Source organism: Prionailurus bengalensis, chromosome B4 (assembly GCF_016509475.1).
Source record: "Prionailurus bengalensis isolate Pbe53 chromosome B4, Fcat_Pben_1.1_paternal_pri, whole genome shotgun sequence".
Classification (NCBI taxonomy): domain Eukaryota; kingdom Metazoa; phylum Chordata; class Mammalia; order Carnivora; family Felidae; genus Prionailurus; species Prionailurus bengalensis.
Window position 1 is genome coordinate 124,684,240 of NC_057358.1, and position 25,124 is coordinate 124,709,363.

The 25,124-nt window shown below is 49.9% G+C and overlaps 1 protein-coding gene across 2 annotated transcripts in view; it reads left to right on the forward strand.

The window, feature by feature from the left end:
- Positions 1–24,533, forward strand: part of CHST11 (carbohydrate sulfotransferase 11) — a 263,396-nt gene extending 238,863 nt beyond the window's left edge. For both annotated transcript variants that reach the window (XM_043562377.1, XM_043562378.1), the window contains exon 3: positions 23,370–24,533. In XM_043562377.1, coding sequence (XP_043418312.1) covers positions 23,370–24,224 — 855 coding nt within the window. In that variant the 3' untranslated portion in view covers positions 24,225–24,533. The remainder of the gene's footprint in view (positions 1–23,369) is intronic.
- The last annotated feature ends 591 nt before the right edge of the window (positions 24,534–25,124 follow it).

The window sequence follows — 25,124 nt, forward strand, 5'->3', positions numbered from 1 at the left end:
TGGAATGACTCCAAAATGTGGTTTTGAATGAAACCGTAGCCTTCCCCGAGGAGTGTTCATTCACCAAGTAGCTTTGAGCGCCTGGCGCTGTGCTGAGACACGAAGGGCGCAGCTGTGGACACAGAGGTGGAGCCTCTCCCGCGGTCTTACAGCCCGACGGTTACTCCGGCTTCTGTTGGAGTTTTGGGGCTTGGCGGGTCTGCCTCACCATTGCCCCCAAGCCCCAGCCTAGAGCAGAAGCTGGTCCTGCGTCTGTGCTCTGCTTCTCCAGGGGAGAGAAGGGAACTGCTGGTGGCCATAAGTTGTGGGTGACATCCGCACCCCGTATGGCCTCCCAGGGATCGGCGAGTTCCAGTGGTGTGGACCAGGCTGTGCCAGTAGCGTGGCCTGTGTTGATCCACGTGCTAGAAGCCATGGATTTCCACCCGCATGACCACGATGGAAAGACAGAAAGCAATGGTAACGCGAAGAACCTCCCCGGCGCGTGATTCGATCGTGGCAGGAAATCCAGACTGTGGCATATTTTAATGGCTATTTGAACCACCAGGGGTACTTGTATGTGGCCCGAAAACCAAATCATTGGACTGTCACTTAGCTTTTCAAAAATCCAGCTTTCACGTTGGAAATCAAACTTCTTGCCCAATCTCTGAGTCTCCCCTGGTCTCTGTCCATTCTCCAGCCCCGCCTCCAAGGGGTCAGCGATGGGAGAGACTCCAGGGCGGGTGAGGGCAAGAGGGCCCTCACCCACGTGACTAAAGATAAAAACACCTTTTGGTACTTAGCAGTGGACATTACCCATGCCTGATGTCCTTCAAGTTCCAGTGGCTGGATCAAAACCTGAGCTCAGCCAGGTAAATGCCACTCACACTGGCGTCACTGGGGCCTGTGCTGAATCCGGGCAGTTGACATCATCCATCAATACCCTCAGCCTCCAGGGTCTCTTTGGGACCCTCCTTCCCAGCTTGGTCTCTTATGAGACCAGACGGCAAAACACATGGTGATTTATTTTGCAGTGACAAAAGGAATTAGAATCTTTCTGTCGCTTAATGGTAACAATGGCTAATGCTCTAACATGTGCTGTTTCAGGCATTCTTCTGAGTGCTTGACATATTCTGTGAGTCCCGCGCTGCCCCTGTCGCCACCTTATAGATGAGGAAACCGAGGCCCAGAGAGGGAGGGTAACTTGCCCAACGCCACACAGCTAAGTGGCAGAGCTGGGATTCAAACCGAGCGAGATCATCTACACTGAGGTTCTGAGGAGGGGTATCTCCGCATTTGAGACTTGGAGACAGGAGGGGGTGGGTTTGGGGCTGGAGCGGGGAAGGGCTTCTTTGAAAAGCCAGCTTGGGTGATGTGAGCTTTCTGATGAGATGCTCCTGGTGAGGGCACGGGTGCTGAGTACGCATCGGTGGGGCTGTCCGGGAATGTGGGCGCGTGCCCCTCTCTGCACCACCAGCTGTCTGTGGCTGGGCCAGCCCCTCTGAAGAATGCAACAGGGCTCTCCCTGTGCCAGCAGCAACCTGGACAAACATCGGGAGGGCTGGGAGGGACCGGCTCCTGCCAGCAGCGCTGTTTGCCGAGAAGCACCTGGCGCGTGCTATCGCCAAGAGCACAAGGGGCCAGTTGACTTCGCGCCCCTTTACAGAAGTGGGCCTGCCTTTCTGGTACTTTTGTTGTCTTCAAAATTGTACTTCAAGGCGGTTGGAGACGTATAACTGAGGAAAAGCCAGCCCCAACATCCATAAGAAGGAGGATGTTGGTCTCAGGATCTGGGGTTGGTTCCGCTCAACCAGGAGCAAGGTCCCTCTTGCAGGGCCAGCAATCCCAGGCCCTACAGGATGGATGGTGTGCGTTTCCTTCTCTTCGCAGACCTTTTCACAGATGCAGAAACTGAGGCTGAGAGGGCGACCTGTCCGAGGTCCTGCAGCAAACTAGGGGCAGTAATGGAATCCAAGCACCGATGTGGGTGGAAAACAGGATCAATGGCAAGGCTCTAATTCCTTATTTCTCACTCGGCCAGGGTCAGGGGTGAGGGCCTCGTTCCTTCCATCCTTTGCCCCACAGGACTCCAGAACTCAGAACAGTGCTTGGCACACAGCACTCAAAAAGTACCAGCTCTCCTGGTGGTGGTGGTTCTCCTGGCTGTGCTGTTAACAATCATACCAGGTGTAATACTTTGTGCCATGAGAGAGGGAAGCCCAGGACTGGGGAGCAGCAGGGGAAGGGGGTACTTAACTGATTTGAGCCTGAAGGCGGGTCATCAGAGACATCGCTTTGGAAGAAGGGAGGTGTAAAGGCAGGTCTGAAGGCCCACAGAAGGGACGCCTGGCTGGCTCGGTCAGAAGAGCATCACACAACTCTTGATCTCGGGGGCGTGAGTTTGAGCCCCACGTTGGGTACAGAGATTACCGAAAGCCCACAGGAGTCCGTGGGTAGAGCGGCTGTGAGGAGTGAGGCTTTGGGGCAGAAGACTCAGGCCTGCACGGGTCCCTCAGGTGCAGGAAAACACAGCACTTCTGAGGAAACCCCGGTGGCCCAGCATAGCTACTGGGCCACCCTGCGGGGCTGGGCACACAGGTCCTGAGTTCAGGTTCAGGAGTCCGGAAATCCCCTCGGAAGGCAGTGGAGACTCGTTGGGGGCTTACAGCGTAGGAACAGTGGAGTCCACGTTTACAGGGACTGTGCCCTGCAGGAGACCGGGCCTGGAGCCCCCAGCAGCAGTCGAGGCCAGAGGCCAGGCTAGGGAGTGCTGTTCCCAGAGGTGGGGGCATGGGACAGGATGGGTGACAACTTATTTTCAGATATTTTGAGCTTGAGATTCCTATGGGACATGACAGGGTGATGACCAAGGAAGGGACAGGAGGTTCAACGACCTCGAGAATGAAACGAGTGTGCCATGTTCAGTGGAAGGAAGAGAAGGAGGAGGGGAGGGAAGGAGGGAGGGCCGTTTCGCAGAGGAGGCCGCTGGGAAAGAGGCCAGTGACTCCAGCTCATACAGCGAACGAATGCCCAGCCTGGCAGAGCTGGAGCTTTGCCCTGAGGCATCCAACTTGGTCCCCTGTATTTCCAGATGTTTCTGGTTAGAAGTTCCTATAAAACTCTGAGCAGATGCCCCGCCCTTTTGGATTCTGGCCTGTCGAAGAGCACTCGGGCTGACTGAGCTGTAGCAGAGCCTAGAGAGAGGCAGGATGGGCAGGGGCTGGGCCTCCCATCCAGGGCATCTTGGGAAGCCCGTGTGGGCGGCTGTGAGCCTGCGTGAGGTGTTCCTGCTGGCGAAGGCCTCACCTTGCCGAGCTGGCCCAGTGGGGGCTTCGCAGAGCAGCCCTTGCAAATGCTGGTTTAATTCTGAGCTCCCCCCAGGTGCCCAGGGGAGACTCGGATCCTTTGGGCCCCCCCTCAAGGCCCCTAAACAGAGTTGTAGATGTGCTAGAAGGCAGTGGAAACCACCGCGCAAATCCGATTTATGGAAGCCAAGGAGAAATGCGTCCCTCTGCTGTGAGGTGCCCTCATCACAGATCTTGATAGAAACGAAACCTGGCTTCAGGGACCAGAAGACAAAACCATACCCTGTGGCTTAGAGTATTGAAACTCGTGGCATCGTTGAGAGGAAACTTTCATTTCCCTTAACACCGTCTACAGATGATCTTTATGGGATACACTGCCTGCCCAGGTAGTTACGGGATTTTTAAAAACTGCTTAACAACTTCAGGAAGGGAATTTATTATTCTTTTAGTTGAGATATAATTGACGTAACATTAGTTTCAGGTACATGACTTGACCCGACACTGGTATATGCTGGGAATTGACCCCACAATTGGTCTAGTGTGACATTGTCAGCACACATAGTTACACGTTTTGTTTTCTCCCTTGTGGAGAGAACTTTGAAGATCTACTTTTTTAGCGACTGGGGAAGAGAATTTAATTAGAGCTTCCTTCCTAAGAGTTCAGCTCAGTACTCGTCGCCGGGGCGTCTTCCGTGCACCTGGAAGCCATGCCTGCCCCTTCGAGGGAGATCTGGGCCGTGGGATCAGCCTGTGTGCTCCAGGCTGTTCCCAGTGGGAATGGCTGAGGTCACGAAGGCAGTCAGCGTGGGGGTCACTGGCTTGGGCTGAAGATCCATGCTCCAGAACTGCACCTCCAGGGTCAAATCCATGCCCTACAAGGTGTAGGCCTGGAGAGATGTGTTTAAGTCGTGTGAACCTCAGTTTACTCATCTGGAAAGTGGGTAGCACTTCAGGTTACCGAGAGGGTGGCTGCCAGGTGCTTAGCAGGATGCCTGGCACATGGCAGGCAACCCCGTCCCATTGCTGAGGCCCGGCCAGCACTCCCCGTGTGGCGCCCGGGCGACGTCCAGATTCCCAGCCAGCCCGCCATGCTCCAGTCACAAAATGTCTGGCTCACCGTGGAGAGTGCTTTGAGGAAGCCCACGCGGGATACACTCTGAGGAATTCCCAGACCGGAAAGCTGGGCTTCCACTTCCACGTCTCAGTGGCTCTCGACGGAGTGAATGATGGGACAGCTCTGCTGGGTCAAAGGGCAAAAGTGGACTGATGACCATTGGAAAGTTGCCTAACTTTCTAAGCCTCAGTTTCCTTATCTGTAAAACAAAGGCATGAGGGTGCACCTCGCCGTTAGGGGAACGAGCGACGATTAGGTGAAGTAGGTCTGGGTCCACGGTGAGCGGCCATCATCATCACTGTGACTCCATATTTGACCAGCAGGCCTCCTGCTGTCAGTCTGGCTCTGATTTTCCGTGACTTCGTTTAAGGATGGGGAGTTCCTAGTGGCAGTAAAGAGGCAGGAGGCCACCGCCCTACGGAGCCCTCTGGACCCGGCATCTCCCCTGCGGCATGATGGGTACTCACTCAGTGCTGCCCTCCATGAATGCAACATCTGGTTTTCTTTCTTCTCCCCCGAGCCTGCAGGTGAATTTGTAGCTTTCCGGATCCTTCTGTTTCACTCCAGACCTCACACTGACTCTAGGCCCAGCGCTTTCCTCAGGGCAGTCCAGAAAAGACAAGAGTGGGGGTATCCGTGCCTCCCCTGAGTGACTCTAGTTTCTGTTTTTCACAAGAAAAGAGAAATAGAGGGGGGAGCTCCCCCGCCAGGCGCTTGTGTGCTCAGGGCCCCGGCCTGGAAAACGGGCTGAGCAGGGGAAGTGAAAGGGGAGCCGTGGGAGGGGAAGGCCGCGCCTCCCTCCTGCGAGAGAGCTGGGTCCCCAGCTGTCACCAGGCACCTCTGTGCCCTGGAGCTGCAGGGGCATCAGCGCCACGGGAAGTAGATGCATTCCTGAAAATCAGGCCCCCTCAGACCCTGACCCCACTTGCTCTTCCGAATCGGGTCATTGCTTTGGCTCAGAGAATGCCACTTAGCGTTTAAAAAAAGATTCCCAGTGGCTCCCCTTGCTCCGGCGGTGCGATTATGTCTGCGGAGCTTCCTTTCTGGAAGGCCAGGGGTGGGGGTGTGCTACAGCCCCCCGCGGGTGCCCTAGGCTCCTCCGGCTTCAGTGGGTCGACCTGTCCCTGTCACTTGGGGCCCGCAGTCCTACAGGGACAGCGGTCAGGCCGGACTGAGCGTCCGGCCTGCAGGGCCCAGAGGTGGCCTGGCCTCTCTCTCCCTGAGTCTCTGTGCTTCCATCCGCTGCCTGCTAGACCTTCTTCTCGCCCAGCTCACAACTTCTTATCTCTCCAGCTTCCCAGGGACGTTCTTTTCTCGGGGAGGTCATTCTCTAACAGGGAAGGGGCACTGCCTGTGCTACTCATCCCACTTCATTATCACCACCCCGCCTCGTGCCATGTTCCCGAGCGTTTATGTGCCGAGGCCAGACACAGCTCCTCCTCTGATCTTTTCTCCCACCGCTGAGGCAGGGGCTGTTGCTCTGCCCATTTTTACAGCTGGGGAAAGAGAGGCCTGGGAGGGCTGAGTGAGCCCCAGGCCTCCAGGCTAGGAGGTGCTACATCTGAGAGTCTGACACCAGCATCCTCCTGATCCCTGGGGTAACATTTGTCACCTGCCACACGGCACTTTATTTTATTCCTTTCCTCATCTGTATCCCTTGTTAGAATGTGAGGTTCTCCCCTGGAGACAAAGCTTATCTTGCTTCGCAGTCGGCGCCCTCCAGCGCCTTAGCCCGGAGCCTGGTGGTTTAACCAGTGCCAGCCGGTGGATTGAGGCGTTCCTCCTGGGGGGGTCCCACCATGTGCCTGCCTGCCAGAGGTCTGGGCGTCAGGGCCCTTTCCCACACTGCTCAGAAGCCCAGGCCGGCAGTGTGGGCCCATGCGGGCCTGAGCTTTATAGATCAGGGAAGGTGAATGGGGGGGATTTCCTCGTCTTTTCTTGCATCAGAAGACAAGTAAGGCCTCTGGGACAGTCACCTGTGCATCTCCAGGGCATTCTGTATTCAGGAAGCTGGTATCACCATCACCTATAACCTTAGAAGGTCAGTGCTGTCATAAGCCCCACTTTACAGATGAGGAAACTGAGGCCGGGAGGATGGAAATGACTGCCCCTAGGTCATGTGGGTAGACGGGGGCATTGCCAGGATTCGTATCCAGATGTGTCTGCCTATGTCCAGAGTCTGACCTCCAAACCTTGTGTGGGGTTGGCTCAGCAGAATCCCAGACTTTCTACGCAGGGTACGAAACCAAATGCTCTCGATCTTTGTTCCGTATTCATGCAATGGGATCAGGGAGGCACTGATTTTTCTGTAGGAGCCCTATCCTGAAATTGATTCATTCATTTCCTTCCACTGACCCAAACAGGGTCACTGAGGGTTTTTTTTGTGTGTGTGTGTGCGTTGTAACAGTCAAGACTTCACCCATTTCTTGCGTTCACTTTTCCTTAACGGTTTCCCAAATCGAGCCAGCCTGGTGGGGAGCCTCTGCCATGTTTCCTATTTGGGATCACACGAGGTCACTGGCTCCTGTTGGGCTTCAGAACTTCCACCCATCATGACTCCACATGGAGTGATTTACCCCTCAGGTTGGTGGAAGGTAGCAGGGATGTTTTCGACACCTCACGGAGGGGCCCTGGGGCTGGCCCGCCCCTCGCGCCGTCCCAAAAGCAGGGGACTCGTGTTCCAGTCTGAGCTGTGCCACTTCCTGGGGGAGGGGGAGGGGTTCCCATCTCTGGGCCTCAGGGTTGCCGTCGGGAGGTCGCAACGTGGTGTCAGTTGTTCACAAAGGTGTTTTCCAGCTCTGCACCTCTGGGTTGCAAGGACCCCAGGGGCGTGAAATCAGTCCCCAGCCCTCCAGACAGACAGAAGTGCATTTACACCGCCGACGTCGTTCGCTTGGCGCCTTATTCACCTGTGGGCCCGGGTCGAGGTCCCTGCTGGCGTGTATGGCTAAGCCCCACAGCCCAGGTGCTTCGGCTGGCGAGTTCAGATACCCTGTAGCCCTCCAGGGTGGCCTTCCTGCTACACACCCATCATCCCAGATGGGCCATCCCTAAATGAGGGAGAGGCGGTGGAGCGACAGAGACAAAAAAAAAAGAATCTTAGTGCCGGAACGGCCTTAAGGTGCTGGCACGAAACTAACCGTCTCTAAGTCCTGCAAGCGTTGGGCACCGAGTGCCTGGCACTTGGGAAGCAGAGTTAGCCGAGGCCTGTAGGAGCCGCCTCAGAGGAGGGAAATTAGTTAAACTCGCATCGTGCAAGGCCCTATACCTGTGATCAGAATGGCACACTTGAGACACGGCGGGGCTGGGTGAAAGGCGGTGGAAACCGCTCCTCCGGGGCCCCAGGTTTGTTGGTCACCGTGGAAGGGAGGAGGTGCCCCGGCAGAGCCGAGAGGAGGGCTTTGGGGGCCCCTCTGCAGAGCCGGCTCGACCTCGCCACCTTGTGAAAAACCGGCACCCCCTCCCCAGGAAAGATACCACATGCAGAAAAGAAGGCCCGACAGAGTGGCTTCTGCAAACCTTTTGAACAAGGAGGAAATGGGATGTTGTTGAAACATATGCTACTTGATGATGAACTAAATTGACCTTTTGGGGCGTCTCTGCATCCACAGGTCACTTACTCTGAAATTCCACGGATAGGCTAGAGTCTGTTAATGCGTATTAGTAGGCCCTCTCTCCATAGCTAGGAAATGACTCTTGAGACCTCCAGTTTGCTTCATGGCTGACAGTCCGAGCTGCCTCCGTTGGCCCCTGTCGGTCCCCTACATCAGCGAGGCTGAACGGTGGTGAGCCGGGTGCTTGGCACGGGTGACGAACGTGTGTGATGTCAGCTCTAGAACCCGCTCGTATAAAAGCAGTGCTCAGCCGACAGTTCTCAGAATGGAACACAGGACCGCCGTCCCTGGAATTGGCTCGTCCAGTTGCCACAGGACAGCAGCCAAGAGCAGGTACCCAGGACAGCCATACCTTCTGAGTCAGCATGTCCCAGGCATCCACACTTTGCCCAACACCCACCGTGACCCTTCCACACACCAAAGATTGAGAGCTGCTTTTAGACAGAGTGCTAGGCTTGCTGTCCTGCCGGCTGCGTACGAAGCAGCCCTGTGTTACATTTATAACGGGAAAGCGAATCACTGTTTACCGAATGCCTCCTAACGTGCATGGCGCCATGCCAAGTGCGTTCCTCGTGGGCTCTCACTGAATCCTTAGGACACCTCTGAGAAGTAGACGTGATGGTCCCCATTTTACAGGGGGGGAAGCCAAGACCCTTGAGGGGGTCAAGTGACTTGGGCAAAATGTGAGTAGTTGAACATTCTGGCGAGTCTAGGAGCATCAGGAAGCAAACCACTGAAGCCACGTGGTCCAAGGAGGGAGAGACCAGAAAGAGACATTGAGGGGTCACAGCCCCCTGCCTCGGGAGATCATCGCCCTCTGGAGAGGTGCCGTCAGCACCTTGGCGGAGAGGCAGTCGGAGCCATTTGAATCTGTGCGGTGGAAACTTCCTCCCTGTGCCCTCCTGCCAGCTGTGACTTCCGAGGGCCCCAAAACCTCAGTCAGCAGGTGCACGTTACACCTGCCCTCTGACTTCTGATTTCCTGGGAAATCCAGCCCCCCCACCCCCCGCCCCAAGCAGCGTGGGGCCACATCCCTTCACCATTGTCCCTGTTCCTGGCTACCATCCACGGGAAGCCGGTCCAGCTTGGCACCAGCCCCATCCGTATTCCTGCGCCCCTCCCTCACCCTGCCCAGGCCTCCGGAAGCCCAAACAGCTGATCTGAAATGGAAATGTATCCCCTCCAGCCGCACCTGGCCGGGCTGAAAGGGAGCCCTGGCAGCACGCACCCCACACCAGGCCTCCCCAGGGCAGCCCTTGGCTCGGCACCCTCTCGCGTGATTCCCCTCCTCCTGTTTCCTGGCCTCACCAGATGGGTGGAAAGTGCCAGTCTCCCTCTCTCCCCATCAAAGGCTGTTGCAGCCACCCCGAGCCTGTTTCCACCCGGCTCTGCAGCTGCAGAGTCTGTGCCAGAAACCTCTGTGGGAGGACGGGGTGGTGCTTCAGGCTCAGGCGCCAGGAAGCCCATGCAGCCGCATCAGCCATTCTGTGGCCTTTAAAGTCCCTGCCATCCCCAAGTCGTTCATTCGTGCCTGCACTCACTGTTCACTCATTCATTCGACAAAGCTTTGAGGGGCCGCTACGTAGCCCCGGGTGGTTGGGGAGACAGGAGTCAGCAAAGCAGTGAGAGCGCCCGGCCCTCCCGCGAGCTTTCATTCCGGGAGGGAGAGCCACACGGCAGAAGCGGTGACAAGAGCATCAGAAGGAGGTGAGCACTAACCAGGAAAGGGGGTGTGAGAGCTGGCGTTCCAGCGGCTTCTCTTAATAACTGCTGCTGATTGAGAACTTTCCCAATTGCTCCCTGGGACTCCTGCGGTCTGGCCAGTCCCACCCGGGGGTTCCCCACCCCTAGTTGCTTCTGTTAACTGAGCGGGGGCAAGGGGGTGCTGCTTAGAACAGCCTGCTCTAAGGAGGGCACCTCCTTACTTGCCTTAGTATCCTCAAACGCCTTGGTGAGGGCGCCAGCTGGTGGCCCTTGGGCAAACCCAGCCCAAACAAGTATGGTTTGGCCCACGTATTAAAAAAAAAATTTTTTTTTTAATTGTAGCTAACATTTAAGAATGCCAAGATTTCACATAAAATCTGGCTTTCTGGCTTCTCTTGAGAAACTGAAACATCTTGAAAGACCAGGTTCCCATTCCCTCATGGCGACAGGAGCAGGATTCAAGTGGCATCTCTTACTGTCAGCAGCCCAGGACTTCTGCCTGGCCCCGGAAGGGCCTTTTTGAGTTTGCAACCTGAATCCAGGTCACAAATTGAAACCCCGCGTACGAGAGAAGTGATCTGTTAGCCCGAAACCTCTGCTGGCTTGTTTCGGCCCACAAAGCTCCTGAGATTAAAATGCCCATCGGAACTCTTAGCCCCTGTGGCGCCGTCAGCTGCGCCTGGCTTGGGGCTGCATCCAGAGCCCAGCACCCGGCCCTCAGGCACCCAGCATCTCCTGCACCCCTACCTCATCTGCCAGAGCTCAAAATGCTCCCCATCTGTGCACCTTTTGCTTTGGAAAGGTAGGAGAACCTCCTGCAGACATTCAGTCCTTTTAATCAGTCCTTGCTTCCTTAGCGACAAGTTCCAATCCTAAGCAACCCATTTCCTGGCAATGCTAAACCCTGTAAGTTTTGCAACAGATTCAGACCAGATTGTTTCTTCAGAGGTTCACTGTTTTTCTCCTTTCTTTCCTAAACATAAAAGTGTTTAAGCGTTATATAATTCCTGGTAGTCCCCTAAGGATGCATCCAAACCCATCTGAGAACTGTGGCCTTCTAGACCTTTGACCCCTGGCCCTGCTGAATGATCGGAAAGCCCCTTCATCTTAAATCTGAGCACCCGGAAAAGGAATTTTGCCTAGGACCATACTCAGGCATTGCTTGGGTTCTGTATGTGCTTTAATTTATAGCTGGTGGCGTTGGAGCCTCCAGGGCAATGACTCCGCACGTGGAAAGCCTTAGAATGGAATCCCCTGGGAGCTGGGCCACACTCAGAGCAATCACATCAGATCACGGGGGTGGGCCCCAGGATTGAGTGGTATTTAGACCCTCTCTCTGATCCCAGTGATCTGCCAGGGTTGAGATCCTCGGCTCCAGTGACTGTCCTGGCTGGAGATGGTAACTCCCAGGCGGGTGTGCAGCCCTTGAGAGGCCACTCGGTGCAGGGTCTCAGAGCACCATGATCACGAGCAAGCTACTTATTCTCCCTGTGCCTCAGTTGCCTCATCCGTAAGTTGGGAGTATGAGCATACCTGTCTCCTAGAGCGTGAGGACTAAGTGGCTGGTACATAGGTCCAGCAGTTGGCAGCAAGGATAATGAACGCGGGCCTCTTGCTTTGCTGTGGATGTGGTTCCTTCAGTGATGCCTCAAGACTAGCCCTTCTCGTGAGCATTTGGGAATTTCTATGCCAGAAAGAAATGTGATAGACTCCGGGTTTCTCTCTCCTCCCCAATTCTCAAATCAGCGGGATGATAGCAGGTGCAGCTGAGGCGCTGGAAGGGGAGTCGTATTAGAATTTTCAAGTGGAGAGACTGATCCCGGGTGCACGCCAACAGTCGTTAATGGCAGACTGCGCCAAGCTCCACCCACTCGTGCCTCCAAGTTTACCTTTTTCTCCGGGCTTCCATTTCTCTGCATCTTCCCCACTGGACAGCTGCTCCTTCCAGTTGGGTTCTTATGTCTGAAAGAAATTGTAAACACCACGGAAGATGTTTTAACTTACAGGAAACCAGCTTTTCTTCCTTTTAAGATGAAACGTAGTGAAGTTTTAAAGACTTTTTCAAACAGTCCCTAAATTTGGTACTTAAACTAATTATAGATGCCTTGTTTAAATGTCCAAATTAAAAATAGACGTCTAAATGAGGACGCAGGACACAGCCCAGAGCCTGTAGCCATGTTCATGGTTTCCTAGAACCAGCCCTCCTCTGACCTAATTTATACTTTTGGGAGATCAAAGGGAGCTGAAGGGAGTCCAGGCTGAGAGCAGAGGTGGGTCTAGGAGCCTCTTGGCAACAGACGATGAACCTGGGTTCTGTGTTCTGTAATTGAGAATAGCTGCAAATCGGTGATTTCCTCAGCATACAACCCTGTGGTTCTCAAAGTATGGTCCCTGGACCAACAGCATCAGCATCGCCAGTGTTGTGGGCTGAATTGTGCCCGTCCCCCCGCCTCTGCCCCCAAATTCGTATGTTGAAGTCCTAATCCCCAATAATCCAGCATGTCACTGTGTTTGGAGTTAGGGTCTTTAAAGAGGTGATCAAATTAAAATGAGGCCGTTAGGGTCCTAACTCAATACAACTGGTGTCCCTACAAGAAAAGGAAGAGGTAGGGGGCACCCATGTGAAGAGGGGACGAGAAGCAAGAAGGCCGACATCTGCAAGCCAAAGAGAGGAGCCTCAGAGCAAACAAACCCTGTTTGCCCGAGAACATTAATTTCTGCTGCGTAAGCCACCCAGTCTCAGGTATTTTGTTACAGCAACCCCTAACGAACTAACACGCCTGGGACCTTGCTAGAAATGCAAACTCTCAGGCCCTATCCCCAATCTACTGAACTTGGGGTGCGGTCCAGCAAACTGTTTTAACAAGCCCCCCATATGATTGCCATGGTGCTCAAGGTTGAGAACCACTAACGTGAGGTATTGTTAATACCCGGTGGTAACCGACCCAGAGAAAGAGGACACGTGGTGTGGAAGTACAGTTGCTAAAATACAAATGCCTTCTACTGGGTTCTAGAGAAGTCCCTGTTCTTTAAATGGGCGATGTGTGTGAAAGTGCCCTGTAAATTCTGAAGCGACATGAGGTGGTCGTGAGTGGCAACGTTAATTTTTTGTCAATGGAAGAAGACAGCCATCTGAATACACCAGCAGGAGCAAACTGAATCCAAGAATCTCCCTCCTCGACCAAAATCTGAGTCCTTCAAAATCTTGTACGTTTTCCACCCCAACCAATTGGACTACCTCCGAGAACTAAGGCAAGGAGGTTTAATCCCATTTCCCTTCTGTCCCTGCTACTAGGAAGCCCACAACTAAGTCAGATTGTTTTTTTTTTTTAATTTTTTTTTCAACGTTTATTTATTTTTGGGACAGAGAGAGACAGAGCATGAACGGGGGAGGGGCAGAGAGAGGGAGACACAGAATCGGAAACAGGCTCCAGGCTCTGAGCCATCAGCCCAGAGCCCGATGCGGGGCTCGAACTCACGGGCCGCGAGATCGTGACCTGGCTGAAGTCAGACGCTTAACCGACTGCGCCACCCAGGCGCCCCAAGTCAGATTCTTAATCACAGCTTTCATGGTTAGCATTTTTTTTTCCTTTTTAGTGTTGTCCTTTGTTACGTTCTTTTCAAATACCTTTGAGAAAGAAAAAAAGAAAAGAAGTAGGGAGAGAAAGAGTATGAAAGAGGAAAGAGATTGATCTCACAGTTACCAGATCAACTGAGAAACATGGTTGGAAAAGATGGATGTTCTCTTACAGTGACAAGGACCAAACTGTTTTTCATCAGTGAGTTCCTCTTCAGTCCCTTGTCTTCCTGATGTCCCATAGCTGTAGGCCCCTTGGAGACTTCTCTGATACCCAGAGAACCTGTTAGTTGCTAAAGAGTTATCACCCTTACAACAGCTCCTGTGAGCCCTGCTTGGGAACAGGTGTAGAAGATTTACATTTTTTGAGGTTAGAAGTCGCCATTTGCCCGATTGCGATCTCTACGTACTCTTGGTCCTTTTAACAAACGTAGAGATATCTGGAACTGGCCAGGCTGCCATCAGACATCTCTCCTACCTCACCTTGGCCATAATGGTGAAGAATTCCTCTCTTCCTTGTGACCTGGCCAGGGCTCCCCTCCTTAATCCAGGCTTCTTAAACCAAGGCTCAAGGGGTCCACAATACAACCCCCAGGGATCTGGAGTTCGGCCTGACAATTGCCTTAGTTGCGTTTTGTCATTTTGGTGATGCCGTTTTGAAAGAGTTGAAGCATTTCTGGATTATTAGGAATGATAACCCAGTCCTGCCCTGTAGACTCAGGTGCATGTGTTCCTTGACGGCCTTGATGGCATCGTGTAGCTCTATTTTTGTTGTCTTGGGCTAATTAGAAATGAGCAAAGACAAAAAATACGTACATGATGAGTTTGTACCAAGTATGGTCAAGTGATGTCACAGGGTGGCAGGTTTCACAGTACCTGGAAAGGAGGAAACGGTGGGCAAACCTCCTGTAGGACACAGAAGACAAATGCTGTGTTGCAAAGAACCTGCCTTGGAGCAGTGAGCGAGCAGTTTCCAGGTTCAAGCAGGGCTTTAGTTCCAGCAAAACAACATCATCTGTCACATTCATGTTCACTTGAATGTTTACATTTGTTTTGGTCTCAGTTGTATACCTAGCTTTTTATCTGTGCACATTTTAGTAACATTGTATTTTTAATAAGTTAAATCGACACCAGTCTAAAGTTATTTTAAAATAAAAAGACCAATTAAGATATTTTGTAAAAAAAAAAAAAAAAGGGAACAGTAGAGACCCAGTTGAATGACTAGATATGTGTCACGTTTGAGAACCTACCCTTTCTCTTGACCTTCACCCTCCTGAGGGGGACTGGGCATACCTCATTCCAGCAGGTGCATCATTTGCCACCTCAACTGCCGTGGAGAAGAAGGAAATGGAAAGAGAAAGAAACCTCAAATACCACATTTCAAAGTCCCATTGAGTTAATTTTGTCTCTGCAACTGGACGTAAAAGGAAACCGTGGTATCGTTTCCATTTCATGGCTTTGTGGTCCCGAATGCAATACTAACTGATGTGTTACCTCCCCGGAGATTCAGATGGCCAGAAAATTGTCTCCAATGGAAAAGAGCTAGAAAACAAAATCGGGGGAGATCCCCCTGTTTCTCTGCTCACTTAGTAACGTATTGCCTTCAAAACAGCCTATAGCGATTTGAATGGGCTAAATTGATGGGTCGTTTCACCTTCCTAATCTTTCTGTTTCCTTTTGGACAGTTTGTTGTCGCTGTTGATATGTGAATGGCATAGATGCTCCTCTATGATGGATACCTCTGCTAAGAAGTCAGGAAATGCAAGTCAGAACCTTTCATGTTAAGAAAATATTAATTGACTTCCACAGCTTAGAGCTACCTACAACAAAATATAGAGCTGGTGAAATTTGTCTTTGGGAGTCCTGGCCCTCTCTTTGGGGTTCCTTTTTTCTTCTTTCATGAAAGAACGCCTGCATATGAACTGCCTGCTGTGTACCGTACCTTGTCCAAATTCAGTACTAGACTTGCTCATAGTTTCTAAATGCTGAACCCACACCTGCAAAATGGTACTGTCCCCACTTTGCAGCTAAGAGAACTGGGGCTCAGAAGGTTAATGGTCTTGGCCAACCAAGATCAAGCCCAGAGCTTCCGATTTCAGATCTCCTCCTCTCTCTACTTACTACTGCTCTCAAACCCTTTTCTTATTTTTCCATGTAAAAATATCCTCTTATATAATGTTATCTTCTCTTATACATTTATGCTTTATATCAGTGTGCTCAAAGTTATTGACTTGGCTTGGCCCCTGTATTTGTTTCCTCGGGCTCCTGGGTAGACCCTTCCTTGGATGTTGCTGGCAATCTTTGGCACTGCGTAAGCCTGTAGATGCATCACTCCAGCCTCTGGTTCTGTTATCACATGGCCGCCTCCCTGCGTGTCTCTGAGTCTCTGTGTTCTCTCCTACTTAGACACCAATCATTGGATTAGAGCCCACACTAATTCATTATGACCTCAACTAATTACATCTGCAAAAATCCTATTTCCAAAGTTCCAGGTGGACATGAATTTGGGGAAGACACCATTCATCCTAGTACAGCCTTTATTAAAGAATGTTCTGGCATCTATGAACATTTGGGAAGTTTCATTTGCTACAGAGGGGCCTTCCTGCTTTCATATCAGGTTTCCCTAAAGAGAGTATTAACTGATTCATTTACTCATAACAAATATTTATTGAGCATCTTCTATATGACTGGCAGTGTTTTTTTTTTTTTTTAAGTTTGTTTGAGAGAGCGCACACGAGCGAGTGGAGGAGGGGCAGAGAGAGAGGGAGAGAGAATCCCAAGCAGGCTCTGTGCTGTCAGCACAGAGCCGCAGGGCTCGATCTTACGAGCCGTGAGATCGGGACCTGAGCCAAAATCAACAGTCAGACGCTTAATCGACTGAGCCACCCAGATGCCCCAATTTGAGAATTTTTAAAAAGAAAACCTTACATTTTCCTTCTAAGTCTTAGTTTACACATTCCTATTGACCAGACTAATACTAACAACATAGGGACCAAAACGTGACCACGATAGACAAAGAGAGCCATTGCAGGTGAATAGACTGGAGGCAAAAGCGGCTCAGACGCAACAGTAGGGCACATGCAACACACACAGGAGACACCCCGGAAGTGCCAGGTTCTGGTGAACAGGGAGCATGGCACTGCAGGGCATCATGGGACCTCTTCTTCATGCAGCCACTACTTGCAAGACAGGAGACCTAGCTGACTCTTCTAACACATAGAAACAGCCACAGAGGGGCGCCTGGGTGGCGCAGTCGGTTAAGCGTCCGACTTCTTGCGGTCCGTGAGTTCGAGCCCCACGTCAGGCTCTGGGCTGCTGGCTCGGAGCCTGGAGCCTGTTTCTGGTTCTGTGTCTCCCTCTCTCTCTGCCCCTCCCCCGTTCATGCTCTGTCTCTCTCTGTCCCCAAAATAAATAAACGTTGAAAAAAAAAAAAAAAAAAAGAAACAGCCACAGAGAGACTAAATGAGGAGACAGAGGAATATGTCCCAAATGAAAGAACAGGACAAAAATCACAGCAAAAAGAGCTAAACAAAATGGAGATGAGCCATATGGCTGATAGAGAATTTAAAGGAATGGTCATAAAGATACTCACTGGACTTGAGAAAAGAGTTAAAGATCTCAGTGAGACCCTCAATGAAGAGAAAACATAAAAAAGAACCAATCAGAGATGAAGAACACAATAAATGAAATTAAAATGCACTAGAGGGAATAAATAGACTAGAGGAAGCAGGAGAACAGGTCGGCAAGCTGGAGGTCAGAGTTATGGAAAGCAAAACAGGAGAAAGAAAAAAGAATAATAAAAAATGAGAATAGGTTGAAGGAACTCAGCGACACAATCCAACATAACAATATTCGCATTATAGGGATCCCAGAAGGAGAAGATAGAAAAAGGGTCAGAAAAGTTCTCTGAAGAAATAACAGCTGAAAACTTCCCTAATCTGCGGAAGGAAACAGACATCCAGATCCAGGAGGCACAGAGAATCCCCAACAAAATTAACCCAAGGAGGTCCACACCAAGACACATAGTAATTAAGATAGCAAAAAGTAGCACTACAGAGAGAATGTCAAAAGCAGCAAGAGAAAAGAAAACAGGTACTTAGAAGAAAAACTCCATAGGGCTGATTTTCTTCAGCAGAAACTTTGCAGGCCAGAAGGGAGTGGCATGATATATTCAACATGCTGGAAGAAAAAACCTACAGCCAAGAATACTCTATCCAGCAAGGCTATCATTCAGAATAGAGGGAGAGATAAAGAGTTTCCCAAAAGTTAAAGGAATTCATCACCACTAAACCAGCCTGGCAAGAAATGTTGAAGGGGATTCTTTGAACCAAAGCCAGATAAAGACACCACAAAAAAGGAGAACTACAGGCCAATCTCTCTGATGAACATAGATGCAAAAATCCTTGACAAAATACTAGCAAAACAAATCCAACAGTACATTTTTAAAAATTCGTCACCACAATCAAGTGTGATCGATTCCCAGGATGGTAGCATGGTTCGGTATTCACAAATCAATCAACATGATACATCACATCAATAAGAGAAAGGATAGGAACCATATGATCATTTCAATAGATACAGAAAAAGCATTTGGCAAAGTACTACAACATCCATTCATGATAAAAACCCTCAACAAAGTAGGCTTAGAGGGAACATATCTCAATATAATAAAGGCCAAATTTGACAAGCCCACAGCTAACATCATAGTCAATGGTGAAAAACTAAGAGCTTTTCCCCTAAGAGCAGGAACAAGACAGGATGTCCACTCTCACCACTTTTATTCAACATAGTACTAGAAGTACTAGGCACAGCAATCAGACAAGAGAAAGAAATAAAAGGCATCCATATGTAAAAGTAAACCTTTCCCTATTTGCAGATGACATGATACTACACATAGAAAACCCTTAAGACTCCATCAAAAACTACTGGAACTGATAAGTAAATTCAGCAAAATTGTAGGATGCAAAATGAATATATACAGAAATCTGTTGCATTTCTATGCACTAGACACAAACAATTGGAAAGATAGTCTATGCTTTGGAATATTAAGAGATATAAATATTAGGAGATACAAAGATATCAGGAGAACAAATATTGTTAGAATGTCCATACTACCCCAAGCAATCTACAGATTCGATACGATCCCTATCAGAATACCACCAGCGTTCCTCACAGAATTAGAACAAATAATCCTGAAGTTCATATGGAACCACAGACGACCCTGAGGAGCCAAAGCAGTCTTGAAAAAGAACAAAACTGGAGGTATCAGAATCCCAGACTTCAAGATATACTACCAAACTGTAGTAGTCAAAGCTAGCACAAAAATAGAGCCGTGGGAGAGCCCAGAAATAAACCCATGATTATATGCTCAATTAATCTATGACAAAGGAGGCAAGAATATGCAACGGGAAAAAGACTCTTCACAAACGGTGTTGGGAAAACTGGACAGCTACATGTGAAAGAATGAAACGGGACCACTTTCCCACACGTACACACACATAAACTCAAAAGGGATAAAAGATCTAAGTATGAGACCTGAAACCATAAAAAAAATCCTCGAAGAGAGCACGGGCAGTAATTTCTCTGACATCGGCCAGAGCAACTTTTTTCTAGCTGTGTCTCCTGAGGCAAGAGAAACAAAAGCAAAAAGAAACTTTTGGGACTATAGCAAAATAGGAAGGTTCTGCACAGCAAAGGAAACAATCAACAAAACTAAAAGACAACCCACTAAAAGGGAGGGGGTAACTGCAAATGACATATTCAAGAAGGGGTTAATATCCAAAACATATGAAGGATTTCAGGGGCACCTGGATGGCTCAGTAGGTTAAGCATACGACTCTTGATCTCATCTCATGTCTTGATCTCAGGGTTGTGAGTTCAAGCCCCGTGTTGGGATTCACACTGAGCATGAAGCCTACTTTAAGTGTACTAATTTAAATATACTTTACACACATATATATAAAGAATTTCTACAATGTGACACCAAAAAAATAATCCACTAAAAAATGGACAGGAGACACAACACGTCGCCAGAGGCAAGGGAAACAAAAGCAAAAATGAACTATTGGGACCTCATCAAAATAAAAAGCTTCCACACAGTAAAGGAAACAATCAGCAAAACTAAAAGGCAACCGACAGAATGGGAGAAGATATTTGCAAACTCTACATATCAGATAAAGGGTTAGTATCCAAAATCTATAGAGAACTTATCAAACTCTACACCCAAAAAACAAATAATCCAGGGAAGAAATGGGCAAAAGACATGAATAGACACTTCTGCAAAGAAGACATCCAGATGGCCAGCCGACACATGAAAAAATGCTCAACATCACTCATCATCAGGGAAATACAAATCAAAACCAGTGAGATACCACCTCACACCTGTCAGAATGGCGAACATTAACAACTCAGGCAACAACAGATGTTGGCGAGGATGTGGAGAAAGAGATCTCTTTTGCATCGTTGGTGGGAATGCAAGCTGGTGCAGCCACTCTGGAAAACAGTATTGAGGTTCCTCAAAAAACTAAGAATAAAACTACCCTACGACTGAGCAATTGCACTACTAGGTATTTATCCAAGGGATACAGGTGTGCTGTTTCAAAGGGACATGTGCACCCCAATGTTTATAGCAGCAACTATCAACAATGGCCAAAGTATGGAAGGAGCCCAAATATCCATCAATGGATGAATGGATAAAGATGTGGTGTATGTATATACACAATGGAGTATTAGTCAGCAACCAAAAAGAATGAAATCTTACCATTTGCAACTATGTGGATAGAACTAGAGGGTATTATGCTAAGTGAAATTAGTCAATCAGAGAAAGACAAATATCATATGACTTCAGCCATATGAGGACTTTAAGAGACAAAACAGATGAACATAGGGGAAGGGAAGCAAAAATAATATAAAAACAGGGAGGGGGACAAAACAGAAGAGACTCAAATATGGAGAACAAACAGAGGGTTACGGGAAGGGTTGTGGGGGGGGGTGGGCTAAATGGGGAAGGGGCATTAAGGAATCTACTCCTGAAATCACTGTTGCACTATATGCTAACTTGGACATAAATTAAAAAGTAAATAAATTTGAAAAAATGGACAGGAGACATAAACAGACGTTTCTCCAAAGAAGACAAACAGGCGGCTAACAGACACTTGAAAAGATGCTCCACGTCACTCATCATCAGGGAAACACAAATCAAAAGCACAAGGAGATACCGCCTCACACCTGTCAACGGCTAAAATTACAAGAAACGACACGTGTTGGCGAGGATGTGGAGCAAGGGACCCTCGAGCGCTGTGGGCAGGAACACAAACCGGTGCAGCCGCTGAGGAAAACAGTATGGAAGTTACTCAAAAAGTTAAAACAGAATTACCATGGGACCAAGTAATTGCACCACTGGGTAGTTATCCAAAAAATGTGAAAACACTAACTCAAAAAGATAGGTGCCACCCCTCTGTTTACCGCAGCATTATTTACAACAGCCAAGATACGGAAGCAGCTCAAGTGTCCATAGATAGATGAATGGAATATTTCAAGGATGAAATCTTACCATCTGCAACAACATGGATGGATCTAGAGGGTATTATGCTAAGCGAAAACAGAGTAAGACAAATACCATAGGATTTCACTCATATGTAGAATTTAAGAAATGAAACAAAACAAAAAAAGAGGCAAACACACTCTTAAATATAGAAAACGAGTGGCTGCCAGAGGGGTGACAGGTGGGGGCATGGGTAAAACAGGTGAAGGCAATTAAGGGTACCCTTATTGGGGCTCCTGGGTGGCTCAGTCGGTTAAGCGTCCGACTCTCGATTTTAGCTCAGGTCATGGTATCACAATTCGTGAGATCGAGCCCCGCGTCAGGCTCCATGCTGACAGGAGCCTGATTGGGATTGTCGCTCTCCCTCGCTCCCTGCCCCTCCCCCACTCACACAAGCACATGTGCACGCTCTCTCTTAAAATAAATAATAAAATAAAATAAAATTTAAAAAAAGTACACTTAGCATGCTGAGCACTGAGTAATGTACAGAATTGCTGAATCACTATAAGACTGTATGTTAATTATACTGGGATTTTAAAAAATTTCATTAAAAAATAAAGAGAAAAGAGCGAATCATTGATTTCTTTGGAGTTCCCTTTAGTTCTGAAGGGGAGAGGAATAGGAACAAGGCTGGAAAAGTAGGTTGATGCGGGACTGTGGAGGTCCTCAAAGACAAGTACGTGGATGGGGACTGCGTTCTCAGGCCAGGAAGGCAACCAGGACATCCTGTTATCTGCAGCCCCACACTGGCTATTCCATAATTCTGGTGCCCCAATTTCTCTATAGCTGTAACCATAATTAATTAATTGCCAGAGCCACGTTGCACATTCAGGATGGTAGATGGAGGCATGACGTTCAGCCAACAACAATAAGGTGTCGGCACTCCATCAAAGTCCCCCTGTCTCTGGGTGTTGGAGACCAAGATGGCAGCATACGAGGGCAGTGAGGTCTTCTGTTTCCTATTCTTGGTGGGTTCCTATTCTTGGTTCACACTGGGAGTGAGTGGCCTTGAAGGAGAAACTTCTGTTCCTAGAATTTAGAGGGGTGCACACACCTTCCCTTTAGACCCTACTGAGGCCACTAGCTCTAGGCCTGACCCCTCCTTGGCTGTGAGCACTTGAGGAGAAGGTTCTGTCTCCCAATGCTGAGTAGAGTACCCTGTCCACTGCAAGTTCTGGACAGATGTTTGAACGGATACATCAATGGATGAATACGGCAGAGAGAAAAGCTCTAAGGTAGTAAATGCAAATACCCACATATTTGGGCTCCAAATGATATAATCCAGAGTCACACAACTTTATGCACAAAAGCAAACATACTAATGTAACCAAAGCCCAGGAGTTAGGGCATCTGGATTCAGGAGTGTGTGGACCTAGGTATTCAGGTGACGTCCCTGGGAATACATCCCTCTGTCTTCCTGCTCATCTTTCCTTTGAGCCCTTCATTCCCAGTCTAGCTGTTGCTGTGCAGTGGCCCTCCTCCCTGTCCCCAAGCCCCAGGCTACCATTCTCACAGCTCAGCTGCTTGAGAGGAAGAAGAACAGGGAATGGAGGAAAGCGGGTTCCTGGGGCAAAATCAAGACCCTGGTACCAGAAGAAGCACAAAGCAACAGATGTTCACAACGATAGGCTTGGAGAGAAACTGGATCCCATTTAAAGTAGATCAGACAAGAGGCGCTTGGGTGGCTCAGTCAGTTAAGCGTCCAACTCTTGATTTCAGCTCAGGTCATGATCTCACAGTTCATGAGCTCCAGCCCCGTGGCAGGCTCTGTGCTGACACCGCAGGGTCTGCTTGGGATTCTCTCTCCCTCTCTCTCTCTCTGCCCCTGCCCCGCCCCCCCTCCCCCCCCACACACACACATGTGGTACGGTCTTGCAAGGTAAATAACCTTAACAAAAATAAAGTAGATCCGTCAGATGCCAGACCCTTCATGCTTCAATCAAGAAGATGGGAGTACTGGACCTCTGGGTAGAGTGGAAAGTGGGTGGCCTTGGTTGCCAGGAAGACCTGGGTCTGAATCTGGGGTCTGTCGCTTCCCCACCGTGTGATCTCACTCTAGTAACTTCACCTCTCTGAGCCTCGGTTCCCTCGTTCTTTCCAGCTAGATTATCAGCTCCAAAGGGCAGTTTCCCCACTGTAGCTTTTGACCTGCGTCCCCATTGCTGGCAGCATTCTACCTGGCACAGTGGTGGGTACTTGACACTATTAAATCGATGTCATTTCAAGATGGTTGCACAGAGGGGGGAAAATGGCCAACGTGAGGCTCTGGTAAAATGCCAGGCACGTAGAGGGTGATGGGTAAGTCACAGAGGTGACCATTACTATCGGTCTAGGAAGGAAATATCCCGGAACAAAGAACAAAAAGAGTGGAGGCAGCCGGTGGGGGATTAGGACGGGCCGGTCAGGTGGTCAGCCGGCCATCTTGGTGGCCGGCGCCGGCCATCGGGGCGGTGGCTGTGGCCAAGTGGCAACATCCCGTGCCAGCACTGATTTCTTCTCCCCCCCCCCCCCGCCCCTTGTGTCCCCTCTGCAGCTGGAGCTCTCGAACACCGCCGTCCTGCACCAGATGAGGCGGGACCAGGTCACAGACACCTGCCGGGCCAACAGCGCCGTGAGCCGCAAGCGGCGGGTGCTGACCCCCAACGACCTGAAGCACCTGGTGGTGGACGAGGACCACGAGCTCATCTACTGCTACGTGCCCAAGGTGGCGTGCACCAACTGGAAGCGGCTCATGATGGTGCTGAGCGGCCGGGGCAAGTACAGCGACCCCATGGAGATCCCGGCCAACGAGGCTCACGTGGCGGCCAACCTCAAGACCCTGAACCAGTACAGCATCCCCGAGATCAACCACCGCTTGAAAAGCTACATGAAGTTCCTGTTCGTGCGGGAGCCCTTCGAGCGGCTGGTGTCGGCCTACCGGAACAAGTTCACGCAGAAGTACAACACGTCCTTCCACAAGCGCTACGGCACCAAGATCATCCGGCGCCAGCGGAAGAACGCCACCCAGGAGGCGCTGCGCAGGGGCGACGACGTCAGGTTCGAGGAGTTCGTGGCCTATCTCATCGACCCGCACACGCAGCGCGAGGAGCCCTTCAACGAGCACTGGCAGACCGTGCACTCGCTGTGCCACCCGTGCCACATCCGCTACGACCTCGTGGGCAAGTACGAGACGCTGGAGGAGGATTCCAACTACGTGCTGCGGCTGGCGGGGGTGGGCAGCTACCTCAAGTTCCCCACCTACGCCAAGTCTACGAGAACTACTGACGAAATGACCACGGAGTTCTTCCAGAACATCAGCTCCGAGCACCAAACGCAGCTGTACGAAGTCTACAAACTCGATTTTTTAATGTTCAACTACTCCGTGCCAAGCTACCTGAAATTGGAATAAAGGGGGTGGGAGAGGGAGAGAGTCGTGCTTTTTAATTTAAGATTTTTATTTGTCAAAAGAATTATATGGATATTGGGTTATTTTGTAAATTAATATTTCTTTGGGAATGATGCTGCGAGCAGCATGGTGAGAATTATTTAAAATCCTTAGTAGGGAAGGACGGCTGTCTTTGCAGGGGGATGGGATGGGTGTCCTTGGCTTTAGACGGGAATACTGCAACGCTGTCTCAAAGGTTTCCTTGTGCTCTGGTGAATTCCATGAATTGTGCATCCCGTAAATTCTAATTAATATTATTTATCGTTATTTAAACGTGGTCTCTGTAGAGATTTCTTTTTGTGGCAGCAAGATTCTGATGTCTTTGCGGAAGAAATGCGTGTGTTGTTCTGTGCTTGCTGCAGCTCACGTGGGGGCACGAATGCCCCCCCCCCCTTGCTAAGCGCTCGCGGAGACAGCTGTGTGATAACACCCACCGCGAGGCCCATCGTGCCGCCATCATGAAATTCTGTGAGAGATAAATAGAAATAGGCACCTTTGCAAGGGACTAATTCTGGATAGATTCCGAACAACCCAGGAGCCCCCTGGCACTAAGAAAAAAAAAAAAAATGTGATTTTCTTTTTGTTTTTAACCCAAGGAGAAGAACTGATTGTAGTTTTGTTTTTTCCTTTCCTTTTCACCAGAAATAGCAGTTTGTTAGGATAGGCTTTTCTACAGAAACTTTTAACTGGCGGTGCCAGTTGTGACGGTGAAGTGGCTGTTGCTTTATAGTCAACAAGTATTTATTGAGCAACTACTATGTGCTCTGCCTAAGTTTAGGCCCCGCAGGTGGAGCATTGAACGAAACCGATAGTCTTGGCCCTCAAAAAGCTTTATGTGAACGCAGTACCCAGCTCAGCAATTAG